General features: G+C 35.6%; 1 protein-coding gene and 1 pseudogene across 3 annotated transcripts in view; both read left to right on the plus strand.

Moving 5' to 3' along the window:
* The window catches only part of LOC127452895 (histone-lysine N-methyltransferase SETDB1-B-like), a 38,241-nt gene extending 35,505 nt beyond the window's left edge, over positions 1-2,736 (plus strand). For all 3 annotated transcript variants that reach the window (XM_051718749.1, XM_051718750.1, XM_051718751.1), the window contains 2 exons: positions 1,772-1,860; positions 2,068-2,736. In XM_051718749.1, coding sequence (XP_051574709.1) covers positions 1,772-1,860; positions 2,068-2,185 — 207 coding nt within the window. In that variant the 3' untranslated portion in view covers positions 2,186-2,736. The remainder of the gene's footprint in view (positions 1-1,771; positions 1,861-2,067) is intronic.
* A 5,600-nt stretch (positions 2,737-8,336) lies between these two features.
* On the plus strand, positions 8,337-14,484 carry LOC127453267 (uncharacterized; annotated as a pseudogene).
* Positions 14,485-15,532: the final 1,048 nt, after the last annotated feature.

Here is a 15,532-nt window from a genome sequence, read left to right on the forward strand (position 1 = left end):
TACCTCCCAAGTTGTGGCAAAATGGCTTAAGGACAACAAAGTCAAGGTATTAGAGTGGCCATCACAAAGCCCTGACCTCAATCTGATAGAAAATTTGTGGGCAGAACTGAAAAAGCATGTGCGAGCAAGGAGGCCTTCAAACCTGACTCAGTTACACCAGTTCTGTCTGGAGGAATGGGCCAAAATTCCAACAGCAAAGCTTGTGGAAGGCTACCCAAAACGTCTGACCCAAGTCAAACAATTTAAAGGCAATGCTACCAAATACTAGCAAAGTATATGTAAACTTCTGACCCACTGGGAATGTGATGAAAGAAATAAAAGCTGAAATAAATAATTCTCTCTGCTATTATTCTGACATTTCACATTCTTAAAATAAAGTAGTGATCCTAACTGACCTAAGACAGGGAATATTTTCTACGATTAAATGTCAGGAATTGTGAAAAACTGAGTTTAAATGTATTTGGCTAAGGTGTATGTAAACTCCTGACTTCAACTGTAGCTTGATATATAGTACTGTGCAGAAGTTTTAGGCACTTGTGAAAAATGTTGTCAGAAAGTTAGCCCTCGACACCATTCACTTTCATTAGTAACTTTGACACATGAAACCAGGTCAGTTGCAGTAAAATTGTTGTACTGCCTTTACCGATAAATGCTCTGCTGTTCACACATGCAATGTCTTTCGGTCTATTTCCCCATTTTGCTACCATTCACACATCATCTCCAAAATGCCATTAAACTCCTAGAAAGTTATTTTACCAGTCGACAAACGTTTTCATATTCTCGAATGAAGGGAAGCCCTTTAAAGCTGGATTACACTCCACAACTTCTAAAATTAACATAATCTAAAATACTTTGCATCATACACTTACCGACTAAGTAAATGGCTACAGACAAAAACTGGGCATCAACAACAAACGACAGAGGATTACTCTGGCTGTCAAGTAGATCCGATCAAAAACGTATGCAGGGGGCCTGGGTAGCTCAGCGAGTATTGACGCTGACTATCACCCCTGGAGTCGCGAGTTCGAATCCAGGGCGTGCTGAGTGACTCCAGCCAGGTCTCCTAAGCAACCAAATTGGCCCAGTTGCTAGGGAGGGTAGAGTCACATGGGGTAACCTCCTCATGGTCACTATAATGTGTGGTTCTCGCTCTCGGTGGGGCGAGTGGTAAGTTGTGCATGGATGTCGCGGAGAATAGCGTGAAGCCTCCACAGGCTTCTCCGCGGTAACGCGCACAACAAGCCACGTGATGCGCGGATTGACGGTCTCGGATGCAGAGGCAACTGAGATTCGTACTCCGCCACCCAGATTGAGGCGAGTCACTACGCCACCACGAGCACTGGGAATTGGGCATTCCAAATTGGGAAGAAAAAAGAAAATAAATAAAATGTATGCAGAATTACACACCCCAGTTCTAGGAGACGCAAGGCAGATGTAAATGTTAATTCATGGAATTGATCAAACTTACCAACTCTAATGCTGTTTTTGCTACTCAGCTTTAAAACCACAGACATTTAAAGAAGTTTTGAAAATATCTGTAGCTTATATATTTTTCTATGGCTATACTCTGCTCTAAAATACATCATACATCACAAACTCATATGTTTTTAAAAATCCTCATCCTTTACTCACTAACAACTGGATAATTTATGAATAAATCATGGAAATTCTTTGGTCAAAAGGTGTAGGAACCCTGTTGATTATGTTTAATTTTATGGCAGGTCTGTACTGCTGTGTTTACATCCTCCAATCTGCTCTTTTTGTCCCACAGCATAGCTGCAGCCCTAATCTGTTTGTCCAGAATGTGTTTGTGGACACTCATGATCTACGATTCCCCTGGGTGGCCTTCTTCGCTAGCAAGTGAGCATGGCACCAACAATGTTATGTGTTTGTGCATTTGTGATGAGTGCATTTAAGTATATGCTAATACTTTCCATGTTTTTGAGTGTGTCAGTGTCTAAATTGACTTCCAAGTAGGTGTCTTCATATAGACACATTTGTTAGTGTACATCAATGTTTGTGTCTCTTACAGTCTTTGTATTAATCTGTGTCTGTGTATTTCTGCAGGCGAATTCGGGCAGGGACAGAGCTGACGTGGGATTATAATTATGAAGTTGGCAGTGTGGAAGGCAAGGAGCTTCTGTGCTGCTGTGGATCAACAGAATGTAGAGGACGATTGCTCTAACACACAAACACACACACAAATAGTACCTCCTATTATAGATGCCCCAGTGAATACTTGCTTAGAGCTCATGCAAGTTGATATTGCCAGTTAAGTTGTGTACTACTTACGAGAACTGGAGGACACTGAACGAAAAGGAATTGGTTTAGAACTCATTAAAACTGTAAAAAGTACATGATCATATGCCCTCAACTGTGCTCTCTTAGTTAAAGTCCGAAACAGGGACATGTCATCTATCGATCCATTTATAGATTACACAGTCCTTCCCCTACAAAGCTGTTTCTTTTTACATACATCTGTCAATTTCTTCTTCCTGATGAATTGCTTAGTCACCCTTTGCCTGCTCTTTTATACATTGTTTTCATATTGAGGATAAAAAAATAAATAAAAACATATATATATATATTATTTTTTATTTTTTTTGGTACTCCTGGTTTTGTGTTTTTGTCTTTGTATGCTACTGTTAAGATGTGTAGCAGTTGCTCAACAAGTATATGAACACAGAACAAATTGTACTTTTGTCTCAATTTGAATTAAAGTTCTCCATATAAAGACCAAAAAGCTCATGCACTGTTTTTATAAACTTTAAAGATGAACAAAGATCAGTCATCTCTTTTTTTGAAAAGATTCTTGTCAGTTACCCACAAGCTTCTGTCTCTCAAGTGCTAGTTTCACAAGTTCCCTTTTTGCAGAATTATCAGGACATACATTTAGAATGCTGATTACCAAATATCCTAAAAGACAAATGCTGAGGAGACTCAGAGACCTGCTTTCAGGTCAAATTCACCATCAGAAAAGTGGCTTATATATGCTCTGCTTTAGACTAAGGAAGAATTTGTATAACGTATATTTCATGAGACTTTTTAATATATTTTTGTTAATGTATTTTCTCAGAGATGGCTAGAACACTTTTTAAAATCATAAACATACATGGAGGTGCTGGTGTCATAGAACACTGCTAATGTCTTTCTTTAGAGACTTTCAGGTTTGACCAAACACTGTCAGTCACATTTGGTGAAATCTCACTTTTGCATTGGTTCGTTAAATTATGTAAAAGGTAGTTCATTTAAAAATACTTTCAAAAGTCTGTTTTACTAAAATTAATTTTCTGCTAGTGTGACATGGGCACTTGCCAATGGATACATTTTGTCACCGAGCTGTTTATAATTTTATCAATTGAATAATTTATTTAATACTTTATTAAAATTTAATGGCATGCAGCAACCTGCTAAAAGATAGAAGTGAAACTCACACAGTAATTCTTTTTCTGCCCAACAGTCTAAAAAGGGTTCAGAGTTGACCACTTTTCTATGTAGGTTGAGCCAGTGTAGTTCGACTCAGTGATTCTCACAGCTCTCTTGAAGAGGGAACCATCATTTTGCCCTTACTTAACCTCACTTTGGTCCAGGGGACTGTTCCTGTAATTGGTGTACTATATGCTACTTTTTATCAACAGCATTTTTTGAATGTGTTGCCTTGGACTCACAATGACATCTATTGGTGTGGATGCAGCTTCATTCGAACGCAATAGTTTTAGTTCCTGATGCCATTGTTAAAAATCACTTTTTAATGAAAGTGTCTAATAACAGGGCAGTTACTAAGATTATGTGAGTAGTATTCGGCCTTTCATGTGATTCTAACATGGCAGCCCCCATGAGCAGACCCCCTCCATGTAAAATAAAACTGCTTTTATAAGGTAACTGATATAACTGGAGTTTTCATCTTTAAAAATTACACTTCCTTTCTTTAGAAGGATAGTAAAAAGTAAAACTTTTAAAGTAAGGAAACTACTTGACTTCTTGCAAACATTTACATGAAAAATGTGAAGTAATAATTCATTATGCACTGGTATAGTGCGCTGAATCGCAACTGTAGCATTGTTTCAAAATAAAACTGTAGGTCAGATCAGAGGAGGTTACCAACCACAGGAAGGGCTGATGATAAGATAAGTATATATTTTTTGTCTGCTGGGACTGATAATTCTCTGTCCAATTAAAACTCACCATCATACACTTCTTAGATGCAATTCTGGATTTGAATACATTTTTTTTTTTTTTTTTTCACATTCTGTGACATTGACTTATGCTTCTGTTAGAGGAGTAAATCCATAATATGCACAATAGCAGTAAACAGCATGTCAGCATCCTCGTCTAACTCAACATAAGCAAAATCTCAAAACAATTCATGAAATGTCACTACCAGTAACAGCCTCTTTGCACAACTGCGTGAGGATGACATGCACCAAATTTACAGAATTTTCCTTCTAACGCTGGCATGGACAAGTGCTTGTGGGTTTCTTTATCTTGGACCTAAAACATCATAACCACGCACTGCAACACTGCAAAGACTTCTTAAAATGTATACCTTGTTGATGCTTTATAACTAGACCATCAAGCAGATTCATGGCTCTCCGTCAATGTGTGCTAGAAATGTATCAAGTATCATGTCTATCGCGGTTATGCAAAATCCATGGCAATGCGCATTCCAGAAATCATTGTGTTATAATCATCATTTTGCATTTCTCATGGCCATCGATGATAGTGCTCTCTGGCGCGCGCACAGGAGCAAACACATAGCGCGGTGAGAGAGAGCACGCATCCATGGCAGTAATATACTGTATGTGTAGACTTATATGTTGAGGAGGCTTCAGTGTAAAAAGGTTGGGCACCACTGGTCTGGTGCATATTTTCATAGAAAAATAATAATAATAATAATAATAATAAAAACAGCATATACAGACACAGAATTCTTCTTTGTGGTAGTTTATGCATGTCATATAAAATATATTAACATTTTATAACTTTCATGAATAACCTATTAAACATTATTGCATTATACAATGCTTAATAGACAGTTAAAACTGAAAATACATTAATGTTGTAATGAATGCCATGAAAGTTTGGTTTGAAAGATTTAAGTGTTGATGAACTAGCTACTAATCTGTTAATACCATCAAAAAAGGAAAAAAAAGAAAAAAAGTTAACTGAACATAATTAAATTGAGGAAAACTTTTCCATGCAGTTAAACTAACATTTTCCAACATAAAATAATCGGTTTGAACTGACTCGTTCTAGTTCAAGTTGTACAAACTTAAATTCATTTTGTCAGACCAATTAGATAACATCTCATTAACTGTCTTAAGTTGGGCCAACAAAACGTATTTTGTTAATCATTAGTATATGGTGACAAATGTAATGACAGTGAAACTGTTGCATTGTCAGTTTGATAGCAACTGCTTATAGAGATAAGCAGCATTCAAACCAAATTTCACTTAAAGAGGTCATCCTCAACCTAAGAACAAGCGTCAGTCTTCACCACAATGGTAACTCCAAAAACTCCAGCCTAACAAACAATCCTTTTAAATGCCAATATAACACAGCATTAAACATGAACAAATCTCCTCCTATTCTTATCTTACTCTTAAATGCATAAAATAACACTTAGTTTCAAAATTTGTTCACCCCATCCAGTCACCTGCAAAGCATGCTGGGAAACAGAAATCCCCTGCCCAGTGTCATCAATGCTACAAAAAGTATTGAATTAGGCCTAACTCAAATTGATTAAGTAAACTTCAGTTTTATAAACTGAATGTGTAGAACGTAATGAAATCTAGTTAAGACAAAATGTTCTAGAATTGTCTTGCTTTTGTTTATTTTAGTTAAGTAAACTGAACAATCTGCAAAAATCCTTTTTGTGTGTGTGTGTGTGTGTGTGTGTAATTAGTCATATCTTTTGGTAATGGCAAATGGAAGTACAAAGTGTCATCAATATATTATTTGTTTATTAGTGGCTTAAGGAGATCTGTCAGGACTGGTGTAGTTTGGTGCGGCCTGTAAAGTTAATTTAAAAAAGAATAATTTAAAAAAGGTTTCATGTATTAAATGTCATGTATTAAGAATCTTTTGTTAATAAATCTTTTGTGTGTAGTAATTTTTAATGCATGCATGCTCTGTTGTGACACATTACCAGTTGTATCAACATGAACTCCCCCCCCCCAAAAAAAATCCTCCAGGTGCAGCAATGACAGCTTTGCAGATCCTTAGCATTCTAGCTGTCAGTTTGTCCAGATACTCAGGTGACATTTCACCCCACACTTCCTGTAGCACTTGCCATAGATGTGGCTGTCTTGTCGGGCACTTCTCATGCACCTCACAGCCTAGCAGATCCCACAAAAGCTCAATGGGGTTAAGATCCATAACACTCTTTTCCAATTATCTGTTGTCCAATGTCTGTGTTTCTTTGCCCACTCTAACCTTTTCTTTTTGTATTTCTGTTTCAAAAGTGGCTTTTTCTTTGCAATTCTTCCCATAAGGCCTGCACCCCTGAGTCTTCTCTTTACTGTTGTACATGAAACTGGTGTTGAGCGGGTAGAATTCAATGAAGCTGTCAGCTGAGGACATGTGAGGCATCTATTTCTCAAACTAGAGACTCTGATCTTATCCTCTTGTTTAGTTGTACATCTGGGCCTTCCACATCTCTTTCTGTCCTTGTTAGAGCCTGTTGACCTTTTTTTTTTTTTGAAGACTCTAGTGTACACCTTTGTATGAAATCTTCAGTTTTTTGGCAATTTCAAGCATTGTATAGCCTTCATTCCTCAAAACAATTATTGACTGATGAGTTTTTAGAGAAAGCTGTTTCTTTTTTGCCATGTTTGACCTAATATTGACCTTAAGACATGCCAGTCTATTGCATACTGTGGCAAATCAAAAACAAACACAAAGACAATGGGCATGTTCAGCCCTGACAAAACATAGAAAAATGTTTATTTAAATGGAAATGGTGGTGCGTTGAACACCCTGTTGTGTTACGCAAGCGTTGCAACAATGGCAGCTGAGAAGGCCATTCTTTGCGTTCTTTTCGAAGAATTTTCGGAGCCTGATGAAATCGGTTTAAATATGTGTTTAATACTACAAAATACGCTCGATGTTACAGGCACTACCCTTGCCGTCCAGAATAGCAGTGAGCATCCCAATCGAGTGAAGGGATATGTGGAAACTGTGGTTCCTAATTATGGTGATCCAACATTTGCCTCGCATTTCAGGATGACATGGCAAACATTTCTTCTGTCTTCAATTGTTGCATACACCAAGCTGCAGTGGACACATTTGTAAAGGACTTTAGTTGGATTAATTGTGCGCACTGCCTTTTTAATACGGCGGGGTTTATATACACGTCGCTGCTAAATTGGGTAACACCTCTGACACACCCACCAACAAGGAGAAAACGTACCTCAAAGCCCGTTGCACACCGTTTCACACCGTTTCAAGGAAACATGTCGTTCAACCCGAAAACCGTAGCAAAACAATGCACACCGTTTTGAGATTGAATGTGCCCAATGTTAAGCTTCATTTAATGAACCTGTGTTTGATATAATGGCAAGTGATTTTCTAGTACCAAATTAGCAATTTAGCATGATTACTCAAGGATAAAGTGTTGGAGTGATGGCTGCTGGAAATGGGGCCTGTCTAGATTTGATCAAAAATGACTTTTTTCAAATAGTGATGGTGCTGTTTTTTACATCAGTAATATCCTGACTATACTTTGTGATCAGTTGAATGCCATTTTGGTGAATTAAAATTTCCTCCAGAAACAGCCAAATCTGTACATTATTCCAAACTTTTGGCCACCAGTATATACTGTAAATATATATATATATATATATATATATATATATATATATATATATATATATATATATATATATATATATAAAATATCATTACCCTGAGGTTCATTTATTAAGTCAGTGAAGTGTTTTATTTGTGCCAACAACAATCAGCTTTTTATGGCCTTTTTCCACCCTCCCCACTGCTGCATCCTTGCAAAGATTGTATAACATTGTGACAGGTTTATTGTGACTTGGTTATAATAAAATTAAGCCACTCTTTCTTAATTTAGGGATCCTGCCAAAGGATGAATAGAGTGGCAGAGTCGCAACATTTGGCGCATTTTCCCAAAATTTACTTTTATTTAGTTCTTCTGGTGTTTTGAAACAATACCTCTCCTGCTTTCTCGTTACTTCACAGTGACTGAGCAGGCAAACATATTCAAAACTGAATGGGCGTTGTTGACATAAATGTGGGCAGTCATGTTTATGTGTTCAATAAGCATACCATGGTGTTAGGACTAATCACTGTTAGTCAGATAAGAGGAATTGAACAACCAAAGGAAGGGCTGATGATGTTTAAGGAAAGAACTGCAACTATATAATGAAGTGAAAGACAGATAGAAGCAGCATGAACAACTGTCATGTGTCTGCTAGGACTGATAATTCTCTCCACACTTCTCACAGGTAAAATATAAGTTAATGTTAGAAGATCTGTATAATGTGAACATCCATATATTAAAAATTATTGAATTAATTTTAGAGAAATTACTCTGGCAAAGAGTCTGACAATGAGTTATCTTGAACATGCTAGTTTAATCTAGCTGATATTGATGTTGATCTCAGTCTTTTGAAGTTTGTTACATACAGTATTTTTCCTGTACACTAAAATTTGGCATTCTTTCTCATTCTCAAAGTTCTCTCATGTTAACAGTACAGAATGTTATAAGATCATTTATCTGTGATATTTACAATGTTGAAAACCAATTTAGTCTGCCAGTTTAGTTTATTTTCTGCCTAACAAAAAAGTGTGTATCATTCAAGTCTTCTACATTGTGTATTTACAGACTGATTTTAGAAGATTAATTTCCTGTTGTCATTTTAAACAGGAAAATGCTAACAAATAACTAATAACTATTAAATTGAAAAGCAATTTTCTAAAAAGCCATTGGTAATTCCAGACAGAACACATTGCGTAAAAATGCTCATTCTCTTCCAGGATTAAGGAATCCAAACTGAAAAGCAACATATAGGCTTTTATAATAGTTTACAAAATACTGCATTTACTTTAAGTGATTACTAATATTTTTTCTTAAAACTCTAAGCAAGTGAGAACATCAACAAAACAGAGAAATGAAATCAATAAAACAGATGTTACTGACCTAATGCATTAATGACCACACTCGAAGTAGTAAACATGATCACATACTGTTTGCTAATTTAATCTTGTAATAATTTAAAATTGTGAATAATTTGGTTGAATCAGTTAAAATATAACTTAAGCCTGTGTTAACTGTGAAGATACAGAATTTAACTGAATGTACCAATTTAGTAAAAGACAGAAGTACCACTGGAATGATTCAGAATTCTTGTCCAACAGTCTAAAAAAGGTTTATGACAACTGTCCTGTGTGGGTTGAACCAGTGTGGACAAATTACAGTAAGTGTTTTCTCACACTGAGCAATATCATGTTTCAAAATCTTAACAGTGAGCTCACAAATCTGAAAAATAAATACTGCAATAAAAAAGTTTATATTTCCACTGTGTGCTTTGTCGGGGAACCTGATACACCAGAGTAATTGATGTAGATACATTTTCAGGGTGAGAACTACACCCACAAAGAAGAGTGTACATTTCTCAAACCACTATTACATCTAAAATAATCATTTTTGGTCATTTAATATAACTGAAATAAAATTGCTTATCTGTACTTTTATAAACAGTGATAATCAGTCATTTCCAGCATAAATTTGGGATGAAGTTAGGTCAAATTGATCACTTTTTTGTAAATCATCTGGAGCAGTGTTAAAATGTTGATGTACATTTAATATAAATAAATATTATAAATATATATAAAATATTCATTTGTTCTGAGGATTTCGAGGAATTTAGTGATTTCAGCGTTAATTACTCTCCCATCAATGCTAAGGTGAGGTAGGTCTGCTTATGTTTAGAAACATATAGTATTGTTCTGCAGTGGTCATATTTTATTTAAAAAGATAACTCTAAATTTCTGATTCAGTTGCAATCAAAGTTAAAGAGGATTAGATACTCAGAGTTGAGGTGTCACATCAGATTGTGACATGAAAACAACTCCTCGCTTGGTGTGTGAACATACAGCTACTGTATACTAGTGTTTGCATTTCAGACATTTAGAAAACTCTTTTCCTGGGCAACATAAAAATGCTTTTTAGTTTTCACACAGTATTTGATAGCAAGCATGCAACTTCCTAATGGTTATCAGCTGGAAGTTGAGAATTACTAGCAATAAGGCAAGGGTAATGTTTTGTTTTGTGTAAAGATGCATTGCCCGATTACTAAGTATTGTTGAAAGAAGTCTTGACTATGAAAAGTTACAAGAAAACTTCAGTGAGAGGCTCCACACAGAGACTGAGGGTCCTGACTAAGGCTGTCATTTCAGATATGTTCAGAAAAGCACACATAACCATACTGTTACGGTACTGGGTCGAAACATTAGCAGTATGGTTATTTATTAAAGACACAAGTTTTTGAGCAGTAAGTAAGTGTGCAAGTTGTCATTTCAAATATGTCACAAAAGAGACATTTTGGTGGTGCAGGATAAACATCACTACTGAGTCTGACGTTTCCTTTTGAGAGTGTGTTGGTCCTGCCACATATGACTTCTGTTCCAGTGGTAATGTAGGTGTGGTGTTGTTTTGAATCCTATAAAGTTCATTTACTATGGGAATTTGATGTCTAATGTCGCCATTATGGACTCTGACAAGGTCTCAGTAAACGGCACAGCACGTTGTTGAACTTAATGGTGATTCCATAACTCTTGTGCATTATTCAGTGTTGTTTTTAGAGCCCCAGATTTATCATCTAAATGCAATAATAGAACAATCAACAATAACATTTTATGCTTAATCATATTAAGGCAATTATTTACTTTTCTTCTCCAGCTCTTTTATTTGTTCAGTTGCTGTTTCTATTGAGTCTCAGTGGGTCTTGCTAGATAAGATTCAGAATGAAGGAAAACAGTGTTATTACATAACAGAACAAAATATATATATCAACATTAAATTCATCATCACAGAATGGCGTAAGTTCAACCCTTCTCCATCACGCACTGGTGTAGTGTGTCTGGAAAAAATGTTGTGATGGTGTCAGGACTGAACAAACTGTTGGTCAGATCAGAGGAAGTTTCTAACCACAGGAAGAGATGATGGTGTTTAAAGGGAGAGCTTTAGCCTAACAATATAAGAAGAGAAAGACTGACACTGACAGAAAATGGCTAATAATTGTCATACAGTATGTCGGCTGGGACTGATAATTCTCTGCACATTTCTCACAGGTAAAAGAATATGCTGTATGGATATCTGAATATCCACTTATTACAAAAATAGTTAGACATAAAGTCAGGCAAAGAGTTAGCTTGAACATCAGATTATTTGTGGAGAAATCTATGTAACCTCCAGCGAATTCTGTGGTGTTTGGTGTATTGTTATATTATAAATATTATATTATTCTCGAATGCTCTGAAATTTGGCATAGTATGTTTCTCTTTCTCACCCAAAAGTCTGAAGCAAAGTTATCTTTGTGTAGGCCATCTGAAGTGCCATATACTGTATAGGATATTTGTTTCTGATGTTTACAGTTTAGACTGCATAGTTTGTTTTCTCTCTAAGAAAGCAGTGTATTATTCAAGTTTTCCAATTTGTATGTTCGTATGTACTGTATATTTGGTTAGCTGACCAAAAACATATCCATGAAGCTTTTCATGGTAATATTTGTATTGTGTTTTAGGGAAAGTTTTTATTTCAGGTGCTGCGACTGGTTGTCACCATTGATTATAAAAGAAAACTGTTATTTAAAGCAGGTTTAGATGAAGAAATCTGCTGTTACTGCTTAAATTTTCATCTCAACTGGCCATTTGTAGAGTGTATTTCATAAGAGAGAAAGTGTCTTGTTAAAGGTTAAATCATTTACCCTGAAAATGTTAAATTTCTGTTGTTGTCATTAATATTGAACAGAAATATACAGTACAATATGAACACACATATCTGATGTATGACAGGTACGAGTGCAGAAGAAGTGAGCCATGTGTTCTGCAGTGAAGGTGAAAATGTCATTCTGTCCTGTAGTGGCAGATTTTCTGACTGTGCCGTGACTACATGGTCCTATAATAGACAAATAAATTCAGGAGAAATTGATCTGTTCACTGGAGGGATGAAGAAGAATAACATAGAGAGACATGAGAGACTGAGTCTGGGGTCTGACTGCTCTCTGAACATCTATAAAACCTCAAAAGAAGATTATGGATCTTACACCTGTCAGCAATATGTGAATGGACATCAATATCCTGATAAACGTATTTATATCCATTTTCTCTATGGTCAGTGTTTCTGTTCATTATATGATCAATCTTAAAATGGGAATTGTTTTTTTTTATAAAAATTGTTTTTCTGTTTTAGTTTCTCCATCATCCACACAGACTGAGATAAGACGAGGCAGCTCTGTGACTCTCTCCTGTCAGTTGATTTTATATGATGGAGTTTTGTGTGATACTTTGGTCAGTTTTGAGAGAATTCAGCTGTTGTGGGTGAATCAGATTGGTGTTGATCTGCAGAAAGACTCCAGATATCATCAGGACACTGTATCAGCACTCTGACTACAACACTCCTGAATGAAGACAACAACAGAGAGTGGAGATGTCAAGTTAATAATGGAACTAAAGTGGAGACCTCAGCCAGCTATTCTGTCAAGTATTTGGGTAAGAAATAAAACTTTCTTTAATTTTAGAAGGCTCTCAGAAACAAAGAAAAGTCATTACGTCAGGGCATGTTAAGAACAAATAATTTGATAAAGTCAGTAAAAACTGAAGGTATGTGGGCTGCAGTTCACAGTTCAACTCTGACAGAAATGGGTAGGAAAACTAAATTTCCTAAATCTTGGAAGATTTAGAAAATAAAAGAAGAAAACTATAAAAGAAAATGAAATATAGAAGATTGTAAGATATAGTGACATAATGTCAGTGTCTATAATAGCTAATAATAGCATCCAGTCAGAACAAACTGAAGGTATATAGACAGAGGTTCACTGTTTCACCCTCTCAAAAGCATTCTGAACTCATTTGGTTAAATGGATTCTATTGAAGCACTTCATCCCAACAATGATAATGAAACACAAACTTGCAAAAAAAGAACAAATTTATCTTTGTATTTAAAGTGAAGATAAAGTATTAAAATATGATGTTGATGTACACTATGGAATGATGCATCTGAACTAACATTCAGCTCCAGCTGGTACAGCAACACGAATTCCAGTCACCACCTCAAACTCTCTCTTAAACACACCAGTCTCTCCTACACAACTAGGTATATAATCACTATTTCTCACATAATCAGTCTGTCTGATTTCAGTGGTATGCAGTGGCTCTCCCAAACTGGCTTTGGTATCACCACAAATGTATTGAGATTATAGAGTCTTTTGCCTTTTTAACCCTGAACTTTTAAAATCATTATATGTGGCCCTAATATGTTTTCTTCTTAAATCCAAAATAATCATGACTGTTTCCTGTGCACTTAGTAAACATATAAGTCACTACATGTTAGATAGTGTGTGTACGGATGGCTTCCAGAACTACAACTGATTGCTGCCCTGCTGAGTACAGCTGAAATAAATAAGACAAAGAAATTAAACACAATTTATAAAAGGAATGTCTATAACTTGATTTAGTGTCTGTGCATTAAATTATTAATTTTGTATTTCTACAATATGGCACATCTGTAAATCCATCCTCAGTTACTACCCTAAACTCTGCTGAGCAGACATCAAGGCCTGAAGGACCAATATCTCATAAACCTCAAGGTATATATAAACTATTTCAGTGGTTTGCAGTGGCTCTTGCATATTGGAGTACAACTGCATTTAAATGTAACTAATTCCTCTCTGGAGATGTTAAAAAAACAGTACTGAGACAGTAAAGAGACAGATGTGGAGCACAGCTGATCACACTTTTTAGTTTGTAATGTTTTTTTTTTTTTTACATGACTTTCTCATGTCACTTCCTCACCAACAATCACCAATCGCTCTCCTCATCAACAGTTAACATGACAGCAAATGATTTTATGTGAAAATTAAAGACTACTGTATAATCAGACATGACAACGAGACTGTAGTCATTTCCTTTTTTTTTTTACTCAGACTTTTAAAATGTTATAGTGTGATCATTCTCTGTTAGTGTGCAGGTGGCTTTCAGCACTACAACACTGCAACATTGCAGTATGACATGCAAAGTGGAAACAGTAGCTCAGAAGACCAAAAGTGTTGTATAAAGCCTGACAGAATTTTCCGCACAACGAATATTGATAATTATGCTACAGTATTTAGTGTGCCATTTATCATTTAATTTGTCTGTCAATAGTTGATACTGTAGTTTAACAGTTAATTGCTTTTACATCCATGACTAAAGAACAAGAAATGTTCTCCTGTTGAAAATACCTGTACCTTAATGTGTCTCTATGTCCTCTCTCCCCTAGTGATTCTTTCTGTGATTATTGTTGTGATTGCTGCATTAGCTGTTGTTCTTCTTCCAGCTGTTTTTTGGATGATGTGTAAAAAAAGAGCTGGTGAGTTTTCATAGTTTCAAATGCTTTGCAACAGTAGACAAACAGTCCAACATATCCTACTTCACAGATAACAGGTATATGCTAGTTCTATTGGGATTGCCGTTGCCTATTACTGTATATCTGGAGATTTATATGAGATTACACTTCCAACCTGCATATAAAGTTTGGTTTTGCCATGGCTAGATATGACAAGATCAGACAGTAGATTTACATGAGTTAATTCAATCATAATGCAAGTCATTAAGCAGATGCTTTTATCTAAAGCAACAGTGCAGTATTACAGGAATAACAGGGATGCACATAGGTCACAGTTCTGAACAGCAGAAGCTTCTCTGGCTCTTTCAACTCATGGCTACATAAATTTACTGCATGTTCTCAAGAGGTAAAAGTTTTGAAAAGCTCAGAAACAATTTTGTTTAATGTATATGGTCAGTCTTACATTTCTGTTACAATAAGATTAATTTGGAACTACTGCACCATTGATAGGCTATTATATTAACTTTAGACAGCCAATAAAATAAAATAAAACATTTGTAATTTTTTTTTTAATCAAAAGACTGAATTGCAATGAATATTGAACAAGAGGTGTTCACTAGATCTTACCTTTCTCATGTCACATGAAACCTCCGTGCGAAGATGCTGACCCAAATTTCATCAAGCATATCACAGGCAGAATTATTTATTTTAGAACTTAGCATGGCCCTTCCAGAAAACAGGACCCTTCCATTAATAGATTTTTCTAAAAGTTATGGTAATCTTATGTAAACTATGTTTGCTGTTACCTACTTGTAATAATCAAAATTATAAACAAATAACTGGATCTTTTTTTATTTAAATACTATCTAATATTTGAAGATTAAAATATCTCAATCAGCCTTATGTCAGGGCTATTTAGTAATGAGAAAAAATATCATACCAATGAGAATTTGCAAA

Source organism: Myxocyprinus asiaticus, chromosome 15 (genome assembly GCF_019703515.2).
Source record: "Myxocyprinus asiaticus isolate MX2 ecotype Aquarium Trade chromosome 15, UBuf_Myxa_2, whole genome shotgun sequence".
In the NCBI taxonomy this organism is placed as follows: Eukaryota; Metazoa; Chordata; class Actinopteri; order Cypriniformes; family Catostomidae; genus Myxocyprinus; species Myxocyprinus asiaticus.